The 16,132-nt window shown below is 40.9% G+C and overlaps 1 protein-coding gene across 1 annotated transcript; it reads left to right on the forward strand.

Moving 5' to 3' along the window:
* The first annotated feature begins 8,319 nt into the window (after positions 1–8,319).
* LOC111411431 (uncharacterized mitochondrial protein AtMg00810-like) lies at positions 8,320–8,935 on the forward strand. The gene is made up of 2 exons (XM_023041964.1): positions 8,320–8,508; positions 8,624–8,935. Exons 1-2 carry the CDS (start codon positions 8,320–8,322, stop codon positions 8,933–8,935), a joined length of 501 nt encoding a protein of 166 aa, XP_022897732.1.
* The last annotated feature ends 7,197 nt before the right edge of the window (positions 8,936–16,132 follow it).

Consider the following 16,132-nt stretch of genomic DNA (forward strand, 5'->3'; position numbering starts at 1 on the left):
TGACAAAGTTCATGCCACGACGATCTATGTGGAAGGGTTGTTTTGTTGATGCATTCCTCTTGAGTGAGAATGAAGAAGAAAAGAGAGAGCCTTTTCAATTGGTCCAGATCTATCATCATGGACCCTAAAATTTTTGAAGATCCTTTTCTTTCTTTCCTTTCTCAACTCTTGGTGCTGCTACTCTTCAACTACATAATAACATTTCTGGGTATTCCCATTTTAATTCCTATCATCATCGTCGCAACTTGTGAGTTTGAGGAGGATACGGTCGATTCTATGGAGCTGATCTACTCCCACTTTGAACATCTTGGCTCACCTGGGATACGTACACCCTCCCCCGGTGTCGAAAGTTTCTGAGCCACTACCACTAACTCAGGTTTTTTATTCCTTTCTTTGAAATCCAAGCTGCTAAGGTCAACCAAGAAGACATCTGGAGGGAGCAGCAGGAGCAATCGTCACCAACGGGGGGCTAAGCTAACAAGGCCTCACATATACGAAGGCTCACCTCATTGGAAAATCAGGTAGTTGACCTTATTATCGACTTATGTAAATCCGAACATATGAGGGTACCCTCACCTAATAAGATTCAACGAATCGTCGAAATGCTCGAAGAAGAGTATGATCTGGAAAAGCTGGGCACGATAAAAAAGCACAACCAACGATATGGTAGAAATAGTCTATTTTACATGGACTCCAAGGAGTGCTTTAATATGTTCTTGAGAACTAGAGTCTCAAATTGAGAATGAAATAAAAAGTAGAAAAACTATTTATTTGTGATGCTAGGAGGGAAGTTTTCATGTTTATTGTTTAGTTTCTTGGTAGCCAGTCTTTACTTAACTCGGCCCAAGAAATGCCCAAAAACGAGTAGTAAACTTCGTCCGTTCCGTGGGCCCACTCCAAAATATTTCGAAAGAGAGGATTCGTGACTTCTATGCTCTTAAAACCCCCAAACCTAACTTACACTCAGTTTGTTTTTGCATTTTTTGAGTTTTGAGTTGCGATTAAAGAGTTAAAACTCTTATGATTGCCCAAGGATTCGAATGTTTTTTTTGTCGGTCAACATTCAAATAAAAATAATGAAATAAATTTCAATCGGAATCAACAAGTTGGGGATTTACTCCCTCGGGCCAGACCAGTGTCAATTCTAATTCTCAGCAAAATCTACAAAGTTAACAGAACTATCAAGTTCCACATCAACAACCTCGGCATCGTCCTCCACAGCCTGAGCCACAGCAAGTGTTATATAATACGTCTTGGGACTAAGGTTCTGGTAACCAATTTGCTGAAACTGTGTGTCAGATCTGTGGTCCTTTTGAGTATACTGCCCTGTATTGTTGGAACCGGCTTGATTACTCTTATCAGTCCCAAGATATCCCTCAAGCATTGGCGGCTATCTCTCTCTCTGATTCGTAGGATCCCAACTAGTATACCGATACTGGTGCGTTTGCTCATATGACTGCTGATGCAGGTAATCTCAAAAGTCTTACTTCTTACTTTAGATTCAATAAGATATATGTTGATGATGCTTCTTTGACTCCAAGTTCAGGAAATTATGAATTAAAGGATGTTTTGTTTGGTCCTAATATAAATCTAATATCTTTTAGTAAACTTATTGAAAAAAATTCTTGCATCTTTGAGTTCTCATTGAATAAATTCTGGATCAAGGATCCGGAGGACAGGATGGTTTCTGGCAATTGGGAGTAGGATGGGCAGTTTATATGTCCTCGACAAAGGTGAATAAGCGCTAGTTGCGTTGAAGTTCGGAAAGGCATTAGAAGGAGTTTGGCTTGTAATTTAAATCTAAGGATGTTATTGACATAGATAGTAGGACTAAAAAGCCCTCTCTATTTGTACTAGTTGTCAAATGGGCCGTAGTTGTCGTTTACCTTTTTCTTTTAATGATAAGAAATCTGATATACCGTTGTTTAAATAAAATGAATTCTTATCTTTCTTTGGGGGCCTGACCCCGTTTCTTCTAATAAAAGGTTTAGATATAGATTATTCTATTTATTTTATTTGATGACTGTACTCGTTTTACCTGTATTTATCCGTTTCGACGAAAATATGATTTTCTCAATCAATTAGATAGATGTGGCCCCAGGACAAGAGCCCTGCCTAGGGAGCCTGAACTAAATAAATAGGGTGTTTGAAAGAAAAAATCGACATATAGTTGAAATGGGTTTGACTTTGATGATAAATAGTGGAGTACCAAAGCATCTATGGGTTGAAGCATTCACTACTGCAGTGTATTCAATCAACAGATTTCCATTTTTTGTTATCAACATGAAATCTCCCTTTTCTTCTCTTTATGGTCGTGTCTCTTTTCAGGGAGAGATCACTACCTTTTTTGATACATCTGACTGGTTTACTTTAAATCAATCTTCAGAGCACAGTTCCGATAGTACAGTTCAAGATGCCAATAATTCATGTTCCAAAAGCATTCTATCTCTCTTTGTCGCCTCAAGCGAGCACTTTATGGCCTTAAATTAAACAAGCACCCTAAAGGGGCTATAGCTGTCCACTATAGGAGCTTTCTTTTAACAATCCCTTATTTGATATGTCACGAAATCATGAAGGGAGCTCATTCTATTCAATATCTATATGGGGTGATCTACTCTGGAAAGGGCGTCTATTATTTATTATTTTGATGATATATAGTTGCAGTCCTTCGTCCCCACACTCAATATCTATCAGATTGAGACTTCGAAAAAGAACTATTTTTGAATAGCTGTCTCGAATTCAAGTTTCTTTTTGTTTTATTCCTTCCTCGAAGTGAGGGCTCCTTTCGACCTACCTGAGTTAATTTATATTATGTCAACTTACCTAAAGCGTCTTCTGTACAGGTGTGTCGTATTGACGGTTTGTGGTAGTCGGTGATGCAAATGATCTGGTGAGTCAAAATAGAATATTGTGTAATGAATCTGCCGGTGGACAAAAGGATCGTGTCTTATAAAATTTCATATATGCTTTAATTTTTTGGCTGCCGGTCTACTTTCGTTTGAGTTTCGTCTTCCTTTTTTTTGCATTACTCCCACGAGGTGTTGAGGGATGGAGGGCCTTTGGGGATGCATTATAGCACAGGTCGTGACTATGTTTTTCCGTTGATTGATGCTGCGTATCACGTGTTTCTTATATTTCTTTATTTATTAATTAAAATAAAGCAATGGAGGAAATCGCCAACTAAAGAAATCCTCTCTTTTCTCAAAGTCAAAGTCCTTAGTCTACTATACTTTTCTAAAGGGAATGCTGCCGATACTTGAAAGACTCATCCTTTGGCAAAAGCTTGACTTTATTACTTCAATCGCTTAACCCGGAAGGTATCATTCCAGTTTGACTTCTATACCTAATTGATAGTTCTTCTTGCTTCAGCTCCCTATGAGATTGATTGAACAAAACTTTTTGCTACATAGAAATGCCCTACAAGACAAAGTAATGGGAAATGTTAATGCGAATGGATAGGGGAGATATTTAACGGAACAAGCAAGAGCTTACTTGCTAAAGGAATGTTTACCGAAGGGCATAGCCCTATATATGTATACTACTGCAAGCCTTTCACTCATCAAGTCAGGAACCAAACTATGGATGAGCGCTCTTTTTTATTTTCAGGAAATTCTCCAGCGCGAGGCTCTTAGTTACTTTACTCCCTGAGGCTTGGCGCAGACGAATCCCAAGCAAGTATTAGTTTTGACTATCTATAGCAGCAAAGAGTTCACATCTCGTCAGTCTTTTTGAAAACTTTGATTGTTAGGAGGATATTGGGATCCCTCAACTCTGTATTTTTCTCTTTTATCTTTAATCCCATGACATTAAAGACTACATTATTCATGAGACAGTTTTAGTGATTGAATCTTTACTCGCCCTTTGGGCATTCACCCTAGTAGCTTTGGTCGGACCACCTTTAGCAGGTTCTGATTTGCCTTTTCTTTTTCCATTCTATCCCCCTCCTTGATTCATAGATAGAGCTTTTCTCTTTCCACTCCTCATTTTCTTTCACCAAAATTGCCTTCCTCACACTTATTGAATGAACTTTTTCTATGAAATATCTCTTTATGAAAATTTGCCTATGCATCAACTAAACTACCCTGGAAGAATCCTTAGTCAATGTACCATAAGGTTTTTCCTTTCCAATCTGGTTCATGGGCTAGGTTTCCTCAGCTCCTTGCAGTAATTCTTCACAGAATTCGTCCATTTCATGAGTGTCTTCCTCTGTCTGTAGAGAAGCAAATCGATTAGAAGCTGAAGGATGGCCTATAGTTTCCAACGAAGACTGGACTGCAGTAACTTGATCTGGGTCATTCTTGTTAGTGGTTTTTATTGATTTCTTGCCGCTGCTAGAATGATTGAGTTCTTCTAATGTTTGGCTTTCTTCACCCCTAACATCAGTGCAGATTTTGGTGTCCCCATGTCCTTTTTTTTTTTTTTGGTTTTTGTTGCAAGATAACCCTAGAGAGGGTAGGGGACTAACGTTCTTTTATCTGTCTATCAGTTCAGTGGTTGATTAGCTCTCTGGCTCCTAAATTGAGGAGTATTCGAGTTTCGAAGTGACTCGTGGAGTAGAATAGCATATAGTATAAGTATAATAAAGGAATGAAAGCTGAGGTCGGCAAAAAAGAATAAGTGGATCAATTTTTCAGATACTAACTTTGTCTTTTCTCATCTGCCATCCTTTGGGCTGTCTATCATCAGCCCCTTGACTGGTAATACGCAACCTAAAAGAAAAGGGGGATTTAGTCCTAAAATCCACTCCAGGGCTAGACTCCATCCTATCTTTATCCCCTGCTTACCATTTATAAACCAAATACTGGCAGGCATAAAAAAAAATTTAATGTTTTTTTGTCTCATACCCCCTTCCTTAAATGACCTTTTCAACACGCGCTACGAACTATTATTGTCCCCTTGTCACGGATATTCTTTTTAGGGCTAGAGCTTCTCACTTATTCAATCGAGCATCTTTGGGCTGGAGATTGCTATTCAGCTGTTCCCTAGTTTTGAAGCTAGCTAACTATCGTGTGAACCTCTTCTGGGCAACTGTTAAAGCTCCTGGTCTCGAAACTGCCGACTTTGGTTCAGCTCTTAGGGCCACCTCACACACTAAAAAAATCGTAAGCTTTCTTCCCCATGCCCTTCGCGTAACTTCTTGCGTAAGTAAGGGCTTCGCTCTAATGTCGCGTTCCTAGGGCCTTCTTCAATGGGTATGATCCCATCCTTCCAAAAGAAGAGAGCTAGGCAGGTTATAGTACAACTTTAGAATGAGAATCTTGGACAGAGATCGTTCCTTCAGTTTAGCAATCAATTAGATCTCGACTAACTTAGCTTGAAGCATGGCTTACCGTTTTAGGGCTCGATGCTACTCTTGGGAACATTGATACATCGACTTTCAAGCATCTCGTAGTTGAACGGTATTGCCAACAATAGTTCCAGCATGGACAAGGATTGCTGAACATGGATAGAACGAGAGTTGAACTCTCTCTCTTTTCCTGTTAGTTAGGAAAGAAAGACAGAAACAAACCTATCTTCATAGACCATAAAGCATATCTTTTGACACCAATTACTGGAACATGGATCCCTTTCGATACACGATGCTATCTTCCATTCTTTGTTCGTTCTTTTGGGATCTTATTTGATCAGGAATGGGACTAAGAGAGCTAGCCCTGAATCTATCTTCATTGACCGAGTGTTGGATAAAGAACAAAGGAACATGATCAATCTCACCAATGGGGAGAAGACTTGCTGTCATCCCAGAAAGTAATCAAGGGGCAGAACAGAGCATTAAAGATCGAAAAACGTTTATGATCACTTTCCATGACGTGAGGGGCTATCGACACCATTAAAAGATAGATTTATGGGAAGATCAAAACTTCCACAGCTTGAACTTTTCAAGTCTGATCCTCTTGAATACATTTCATTGCCCCTAATCTTATAAGGTAAGGCAGAATAAGCACTTTGGAAACCTAGCAAAAAGAGTTGTAAGGAGGTCGAATAGCCTATCTTCAAGAATGTTGTTTGCTACCCTCCCATTCATCAACATATAGGCTTACTAGGGCAGATGCTTCTCACATTCATCACGCGTCCATTGGGGTCTGTAACTCGATTTTCACGTCTATAGAGGTGCCCTTATGTTATTGTCTTTCGATCATTCGGTTTAGTTCTTCATCGAACCTATGATTTCAGGGATCGCTCCACTCCGATTGTGTTACTGATTCTGTTGTCAAAGAACAATCAAGTTATTTCCCTAAATCTACCCGTAGTTGTCCAATAAGAGCTTTATCCCTAAGGATGAAGTCAACTTGCTATTGAATGAGCATGAAGATAGTCTGCTTTGAACATGAATAAGATGTGCTATTAGAGAAGGGATAAATTGTTATTTGTTTAAGCTACCACTGATGTGAACATGTGAATGAACATATGAACATGTTACACGCATATATATGACACATGTGTAGTATTAGGGTTGTCAAAGAGAGAAGCCTTCTTGGTTACAGAAGGGGGTAACTGGATTAGCTTCTAGAGACTCGGCCTCTGTTCTCGTGATCTAGGTTTCATTTAATAGATAAGGCTAAGTGTTAATAGATTAGTTCAGTCTCTGAGACCACTGAGTAGTCGTAGGTAAGTAGCAGCTATCTCCGACCGAGCGTGCTGGCTTTCCTACTATATGTAGAGATCTCTCAGTAGCTTGGTTCTCATGTAGCTAAGCTAAAAGTCGGTTGTTGGGTCTCTCAAATAAAAGGCGGGCTTAACGGGGCAGGACTCCTTATCGGACGAGGTTGGCTTGAAGGCTTGGAAACTTTATTTGATTGGAGGGGTTACCGCACTTCTCCTTCCAAGAAAGAAAAGGGAAATAGTGAATCTTTTCATATTGAGATTGGTAAAGCCAACCCCAATCGATGGAATGAGATGAGGTCCTACCTTTCATAGTTACCTTAGCCCAGTAAACCCGAAAAGCTGGTGGAAAAAAACGTCCGAGGACCCCGGATTATATACAATCTGATGATCACCTCATATTGAGAAAAAGTCTCGAGATTGAAATGGGACAGTAGGATCCCTTAACTCTTGTGTTCTATGTGCAGTTTAACACAGAACTTCGATTTCCATTTGTTGATTTAGTCAATCCAGCCCAGCAGAACTAAAAATAGAGTTAACATGACCAACTTGAACATGGTTCCGAGAATATCCATCAGACGAACGATCTAAAGCAACTAGTAGGGGAGAGTGGACCTTATCCCATTACTTCCTCTCGTTTGGAATGGAGGGATGGGCAAGCTGACAACCTTGTGGATCTAGAAGTACCGTTAAAGTCATACTCTACTTCTTCCCAAGTCCTTCTTACAACCTAGGTTTCACTTTCTATCTAGCCTCAGCTCGGCGACTAGAAGCAAGATTCCATCAGCTATTTACATAGCATTGCTATTTTATTTTCCAGAAACTAAAGGAGCAAGATCTAGCTACAAAAAGATCCAATCTAAGACTCTCTTTTCCTTCCTTATCCACTTGAACTTTAGGAACGCTTGGAAGCTACTTGCAGTGAATGAAGGAATGCCTTCTTAGGCCGTAAGCTCATTGGTTTAAGAGCTACTCCGCTTCTCGGTAACAGCCCTATTCCCTTAGCTAATTGACTAAGGTATTCCCATTGCTTTAGGTATTTGATTACAAAACCAACCATTGCCACACATCTAGCTACAGAGAAAGATAAAATACATTTATTGGTTCACGCACCTTCTATCATTTCACTTCACTACCAGTGTAGTCGCAGTCCAATTCTCTTTCTCTATCTCTGAATTCTCAATTTCACTCACCACCTACCTATCTTTCGAGCATACCTTTCTCCTTTCAACCAATGCCATTCACACCATATCCAGTCTAAAAAACTCTCCAGCCCCTTGGAACAATCCATCCAAGTTCAACCCTTTCCGCTCTGATAAAATTCTTCCAAACCTTTACAAACAGAGAAAGATTGATACCTCAGGCTCATCTTCAGGGCCTTCCTCTCCAGTTGAAAACATTGCTACCTAACAAACAGCTTCTAAATAAAAGAGGAGCCTCATCTTTTCCCTGTCCATGCCCAAAATCCTATTTCCTCTTTCCTCCATAACCTTACCAATACTCCCTCACCTGGAATTCTCCCAGTAAGCTAATCAGACACAGCCTGGACTTCCCTTCACTACCAACCTCTCCCCTTAAGATTCCTCACCGCCTGGGTATGAAGATCCCTCATTGACTGGTTATGTTTGCAAGTTGTAGAAAGCATTGTATGGTCTTAAACAGGCATCACGCGCTTAGTATGATAAGTTTTATAGCTTTCTAATCAGTAAAGGCTTTCTTATGAGCCATAGTGATTCCTCATTATTTATTCAAACTAATAGTTTGCGAACTACAATTCTTGCGATTTATGTGGATGATATTATTATAACTAGTAGTGATACCTCTTATATCTCCACTCTAATCACTGAATTAAGTGCTCAGTTTGCTATAAAGAACCTCGGGAACTTGAACTATTTTCTTGGCATTGAGGTACTCAAGACAAGAATGATCGTGGTCTATTTTTAGCAACAATATGTGTTGGATCTCCTCCAGAGAGCTGTTATGCTGAATTGTAAGCCCTGCTCTTCTCCAATTAACTTGAAAGTCCTCTGCTGCAGTTTCTTCTACTCCATTTCACAATCCATTTCTGTACAGAAGCATCGTTCGAGCCCTGCAGTATATAACTATTACAAGACCTAATTTGGCCTTTGCTGTTAACTCTGTTTGTCAACACATGCAATCTCCTACAGATGACCACTTTACTGCAGTAAAACGTATCTTGCCTTATCTCAAAGGGACTGTTACACTTGGTATTCAGTTCACTAGAGGACCTTTCACTCTTATTGCCTATTCAGAAGCTGATTGGGTAGGTGATACTTGTGATCATCGGTCAGTTAGTGGTGACCCAAAAAGATGAATAGAACCAAACTAGCAACAAGAATGGCCAATGGGAGTTTTTGAAGAGAATCCATGATTCTTCAGATGACAAAGAAAGCATTGATTTGGGATCTGATTTCAATTGTATCAGTTATTAAATGCAAACGGTATATGTGACATGAGAAAGTATCCTCAATCAATCTAATCTATGAGGTAATGTGTTATGGTCTCACTAACCTTGAAATTCAAAAGGAAACTCTATCCTCAACCCCTGAAATCCTTTCTTTGAAATGGACTTGGTAATTGGCTTTTGGACTAGTTGGAAAACAGGCTTTCAGGATCCTTCTCTTCTTATGTGTTCTAACTACCTCCCTCGCCCATTGGCCAAGGAGCTAGCCGTATAGCGTGTCATACACTGATGCTTCTACCACGCCGTGCATGCAAAACACACACAAAGCTTTACACAAGACCGCGCGCTATACGCGAAAGCTTGAGGGCTTAGAGTTATGTAAACTTTATCTTATCTAATAGATTATATTAATTCTATAATCTATAATATAAGGTCAACTTGGGCATTTCCTCTCATTATATCGCACGATAAGGCAATGCCCATGAACGGTTTCGAAGTAGCGATATAACGAAAAAAATTGCATACAAATTGATGTATTGATGTACGCTCCTCTCGATATTGCTTCATCTAACCCCATTCACTACCCACGATGACAGGACCCCCTCGGCCGTGGAAACGACCCAAAAAGAGAGCTAAGGAGCTGCCCCGAATCAAGTAGACCGAGTGCTACCCCTATCAACCGACCATTGCTCAAACCTTTACGTACAGCCTTTCTCGGAGCGTAGCTTAACAGAAGAACACAGAAATATGTACCTACACGTTTTATATCTATTTCTGCTTTCTTGCTCCTACAATAATAAATAGAGGGGACCTCTCATTCTACGAGATAAATTGAATAGCCTAGCCCTCTCAAATTGAAAAAAGAACCACTTTTCAGCAATCCTCCTTTCATGCCTCACCCCAAAGACATCCATACCTCTGTTAGGAGATTCTAATAGGATTATTGTCTAAGAGTCACAATGATGTGGAACTTCTATTCTATAGAATATTATTTTACGGTGAGCAAGGCTGGTTTCCCTCCTCATTCACTAGAAAGCAGTTTCAACTCTCCCTTGAATCCGTTCACATGTGTCCCTTACCAAAGGGCCACTTTGTTCACTTGTCTTTAGGCACTCCAAAGACATAAGAAAGCATATAAGATAGGCTGATCACTAATTCAACTGCCAGAGGCTTCTAGAATGCGTTATTTGGCACTTTAAGCCAATCAACGTAGGATCGACGAAGAAATTGATATAGAACAATGGCCTGTGCCTTCGTTTCACTCATATCCATGGCAAGTCCCTGATGAAATTCTCACTCTCCTCGGGAGTTATTTCCTTGAGTACACCCTCTCGACTTTATTACCCAGACACTCGTCGGCTCGACATTTTTGCAAACACCGACCCTTACTCAATAGGGCAATTCAAAAAGGAGAACGAGGACAGCCGACTACCGTTAAAAGTCAGACTATGAGTACATATTGTATGATTGAAAATTGCCACTGCATACTACCCCGTGCTTGTAGGTCTGACTGGTGCCTTTTCTCGCTGCTTTAATCAATGTAAAGTCTGACTACGAGGTTTAGCTGAATAGTTATTGAAAAACCAAATAGGAATTGAAAAGTCGTACTACAACAACCGTAAACATTCCCTCCCCGCTCGGACGAACTTTGATCGACTTGCCTGCATTGCAACTTTTTTGAGAGAAGAGGTCAACGAGAGGGCTAAGATGGAGTATAGATGGCCAATGGGTGACATCAGGGTTGTCCTAGAGAAGGGTAAGCTCTCTCTTAATCAGGCGTAGGATCCAGCTATTCCAATAGATTAGTCCCTCAATCATGCACTTAAGATGTTATGTCTCCCGATGTTCACTAAGATAGAGACTCAGACTTATGTTGTTCCTTATTCCAGTCCTTACTACATAAAGGAAAGATAGATCTATAAAGTAAGAAGATTTTGTGTCTAAGTTTCCAATAACTCTTAAGGAGTTTATGCTACCTGAGTTAATGGACATCCCAGGCATTGAAAGCCTATCATGTCAGGTAATTCAAGTGCTTGATGACTCGGCATATCCAAGTCACATAGCACCTACTCTCCCTATAGATGAGTAATGGGAAGCTTTCAAGCAGAGACGAAGCACTCACTAAGTTACTTACAAAATCTTAAAGAGTCGTCCAAGAGCACTTCGTTCGACTTGCATGCGTTAAGTATCTGACTTGTATCAGGACGGGCTCTCTTTCTATAGCAGAAGATCAAGTTACACACACATCTGCTTATATAAGAATATACTTCATAAGAGTGGAACTGAGTTCCGCTAATCGCTTCTTGCTAACAAAGCTGTCCAATTAAAAGAATGTGTTTGCTTCCTCTCTTCTTAGTCTACGATTATCCCTGCTTTTCCAAGGAGGGGCTATTCATATTAGACTACGGCGCTTTCCATGCTTTGCCTTTAGGCCCTTCCACTACTAACCTCTTAATGTCGAGAGATCCGGGGTTGCCACTTAGCCCCCGCTTCACTTACATAATTAGTATAGTGGAAAGCTACCCACCTCGCCTTAAAGAGTCAAAAGCACACCGAACCCTATCCCTTTTTCCTGGATAAAAGTCAATCAATAGGGCTAGTAAGAGATGCGTCCCATTATAGGTAAACTCGAGAAATTTATGCTGGTTCACTGACAGTATTAACTGAGACTATAATTGGTTCGAATGCTTACAAAACAATAACAACTAAAACTTGAGTGAGGGATGAGTGACTCGATCAGGAGTACTGAATCAACTTAAAAATAAACTCTGGCTACTCCTCGACGGAATGCTACGATGGATTCATTGACTGGTTTCAGATAAACAATTGAATCTGCTACTCTTAGTTAGTTGCATCTCGAACTGCCTTTCTAGTGGTTGGCGGTGTTGTTACATTAAAACAGGTTCTTCTATTGAAGAAACATAATCTCTATCTGGAACTCAATCTACTATTGGTTATAAAACTCGGCCACCACTAGCTCTGCTTTCATCCCTGCCCCTGCTCCTGGATGAACCATCGAAGTACATTTTCCAGGGGAACGGAACTTTAGCATATAAAACTTCTTCATCAGGTAGCTCATCTGACAAAGGAGTGTCATCTGAAGCTGAATGAGCTGCCAAGAAATTAACTAATGCTTGTCCTTTGCCTCACAACATTAGGGAAACATCATAGACCATTTTGATAATCCATAACCTTTTGGTACTTATCTTTTAAGAAAGGCTCGAAAGCAAATACTTCAACGGATCCGCTTTCGATATAAGCCAAATGGTATGTTCCCGGGGATAGTGTCTGAGCTTTTGTACTATAAACACAAATGCCAGGTATATCTTTTCCATGTTTGAGCCTGCCAGGGTACACCTTTTTTAGTATTGAGCTACTTAAGAATTTTGTTGTGCAAGAAGAGCTCTTAGCAAACCAGGGCGAGTAACAAAGTGAACGGAGTAACTAACATTTTTAACTCATAGAGCTGGCCTTGAATCTTCACAGGTTCAATTAACCCCAAGTCTTTTTGGTGTAAATTGCTACTTTTTGCTATAATTGGTTTGCCGACTCTTAAATCAAGTAGTTTAAAAGCCTGGAATAGGTAGGATTCAATTAGGCACTGTTTCTAATGACTACTTCACGCAATTAAATGCTATAGGTATTCTAACTATAACTTTCAGTGTAATTCGTGTAGTCAGATAGTCCTGAGGTAGCCACAGGCTATCGACCTTTACAATTACATTTTCTCAATTGGGAATGAAACTAGATCTTATGATTCAACTCGATTTACGCTTTTTTCTGTTACGTCAAGTTGCTCAATTTCATATCCTGAACCTCAAGCCCCCTTTTACTAGTAAGGGCTCAGGAGCGCCCCTAGATGGTCAGGGGTTTTCTACACTGGGTGGGGAAGAACAAACTTGAAATCCATACATACGAGTGTGTGAGAGCCTCCCACTCAACCCAGTAAGCAAAAGGCGAAGGCGTATTATCAGTAGCAGCTCCCTGCACGAGTAGTTCATTAAGTTCCTGTAGTTCACCCAGTTTCTGTATCAGTAGAAGAACCGTTGATGCGATTGACTAAGCAGTTGAAAACTTCATCTAGTCGGTGCCAGTCGATGCTATTGATTGACCTTCCCTCTCCAGCAGGTGCATAAGCAACCGATCCAGTACCAGTAAATCCAATAGTCTACTCTTAGAATTCCGTCCCATTAACATCTGTTCACTTAGTTGAGTAAGTGGGCTGGTCGGTCCTGCGCAATCATGATAGGGATTCAGAAGGGGACATACGTATTTGTATGACCACACGATGCACCTAGCTCTGCTGCTATCCTCATCCCCGAGACTGGTTCATGGTAAGCTACTACCTCTACCGGTGCTCCTGTTCCTGCCCCTGCCTCTACGTGACGCACACGTGATGATACATAAGTAGTTGGTTGTTCCCATCCTTGCTCGAGGGAGATAGAGATAGAACTTTAGCGATCCAGCATTCTCCCTCTCCTCTTTCGATCTAGTCGTCCTCGGTCGAGATCACTAAAAATGCCTTAGTAGATACATTTCAAGATCGAGTTTGCCAGTCCGTCCTAATAGTTCGAGGGCTATGAGAAGCATAGCTAGCATCCCAAAGAAAGTAGAAAGATCGTGCTTTGAGGCTCACTCTAGATCGGATGGTTCCATGGGTCCTATATGGAGCTAGTGATGGGGGTCCCCCGGGCAGGGGGGAGGTTCAGATGCTGCTTCATTTTATAGCTTCCTTACATGGCACTTGAAAAAGAATAGGAAAGAGATGGCTTCGACCACTATTGCTAGGAAGGGCTTTATAGGTTTGTGCTTTCTCTCAATAGATGGGCTAGCAGAAGCAGGAAAGCTCCGTGGTTCCTTAGATGCATTTATCGACGGGGGAATGGGAATAATTGCCTTTCCTAATGGGAGAGGTTATTGGCAAGCAGATGAATGAATAGCAGGAGAGTGACAAAGTTCATTTTATTATGTTAGCTCGCTAGGAGCGAAAATGGGACCTGACGGTACGAAACTAGTTATTCAGAAGAGACAGAGTGAAGTTCTGGTCTTTCCCCCCGCCCTTTGTGTTGTGTCCATGTCCTCCTCTTGTGCCTTCAGATCCATTCGTTGGAGAATGAATAGAATGTTTGTTTGTTGGGCCTATCGCCCTCTCTCTATTCGAGCATATCCCCATTTTCAGTTGAAAGGCATCCATCTAACGCTACTGGATCTAATTACTTTACTTCTCCCTCTACCACTGGCGTTGCCTCGAAGGGAAAACTATTCATCTCCTTGAACACCTGTTAAAGCATATCACCTATAATTAGGAGCAACTACTGGATCTGGGTAAGTTTTTATGCCTCGAAGCTGGTGCAAACGAAGGTTCAAAGCAATAAGCTAAGCCTTCTGACTCTGGATCTCCATATCTATCCATTTCTCCATCTGCTGGCTAGCCTCTAACAAAACCCTTGGAGGTGAAACTAGAACCATTTAATCCATTCCATGGACATCAAGAGCTATGATCCCAGGCAAGAAGTACATAGGCATGTGCGAACTGGGTGGGGAACAAAAATGAAGGAGCCCAGCCAAGAGGCTAATCAGCTGCGTAAAGGCTAGTAGTACAGTTAGTGGGAAGGGAGGGTCTTCGTTAGACTGGTATTCTACTCCTTGCTATTTCAATACCGGACTATTCTTGTAAGTACTTTACCCCTACACACGAAATTGTCCATTTAGCTAGCAATTTGTTATATTCGAAGATGAAGCGCCCACTTTAACCCATAACCTGAAGGGATGGCTGACTTTCTCCATCCATCACGGTTAGCTCAATCCCCAAGGGGAAGCAAGTTTCTGTACAGAGAAGAAGAAGAAGTTATTGTAAGCTCTTAGTACTACAAGGAAAAGAAATCACATTTCTTCTATATTGTATACCTGAGTGACTTCTCGACCTTGTGTGAAAGAGATCAGTCTTCCTCGCCAATGAATGACTTCTTTTAAGCTAGCCTGACTTTGAACATAAATAATATCTATCACTCTTAACCTTCTGACCGATCGATGATCATGAACCTTTTAATATTATTACGGAAAAAGAGAGAGTTGGCACCTGAGAGAACTCAGTATGAGGATTGGTTGTTCGATGGTTATGTATGGGATGCCTGGGCATTGATTGAGAAGGATGTTGCTTTCTGAGGTGCATCAGTTCTATTAGCCACTGCTCTCATAACAAACACAGACTCGGTAGCTCCATCCCTTTCACGAAAGAGTTCAGTTACCATCTCTTCCCTTATATCTCCGATCGAGTAGCAGATCAATCAATCTTTCGTTCCTTCCCTCGGCTTTCTTCTTAATTAATGGAAAAGTCTTTGGTCTTTCATCTTCCGTCTTTGAGGAATTCCACGTGTAAGAGGGTCTATTCTCATTGAGGTACCCCCGTTTACTCCGAGGCCATTCAACGACCATTCCACGAGGTAAGCCCGCCAACCTCGAAAGTCATTGTCTCTTAGTTTGTTCTTCATGTGGATTCCCTACCAATCTAAGTAAATAAGGGTTCGAGAACCCCATCTCTCCCGCCATTGAGGTAAGCGCGAATATCTCGATCTGGCTTTTCGGGCTAACCATTCAAAGATGAAAGATTTCCCTTCGGGAATTAATGGCAGGACAATGCCTTGTGCTTTCCTGTATGTGAGGAATTTTCCCCGGGTCAGTTATTCCGTTTATAGAATTTGAGGGATACCTTCAGTGCACGAACTGTCTTTTCTTTATTTGGGGCACCTAATCTTTCGTATTTGTATTTAATAAGTACAAGGATTGCTCTCTTCCTTCGGGAACTTTCCAAGAAGGGACCTCTCAAGAGAAGGAGTAGCCGCACATTTCCTTTAATAAATAGAAGTGCTTTTTGGCCCCTAAGAGGCCGTATTAGTCTATGTCGAATAAGAGCTCTCCCTTCGAGACGAGGTAAATAGGACTAGGTAGAGTAAGAGCTCCACAACGGATTGGGTACAATAAAAGGTTGGTATTGAATATGTGTTTCGTTTATTGTTCAGAGTATCTTTTAGTCCCCAACCAATTTCTTACATAATCGATTCTTTTCCTGAATAGGTTGTTAGTGTTCGGTCTTGATCTAAGATGAGG

The sequence above is a fragment of the Olea europaea genome, chromosome 15, assembly GCF_002742605.1.
Source record: "Olea europaea var. sylvestris chromosome 15, O_europaea_v1, whole genome shotgun sequence".
NCBI lineage: Eukaryota > Viridiplantae > Streptophyta > Magnoliopsida > Lamiales > Oleaceae > Olea > Olea europaea.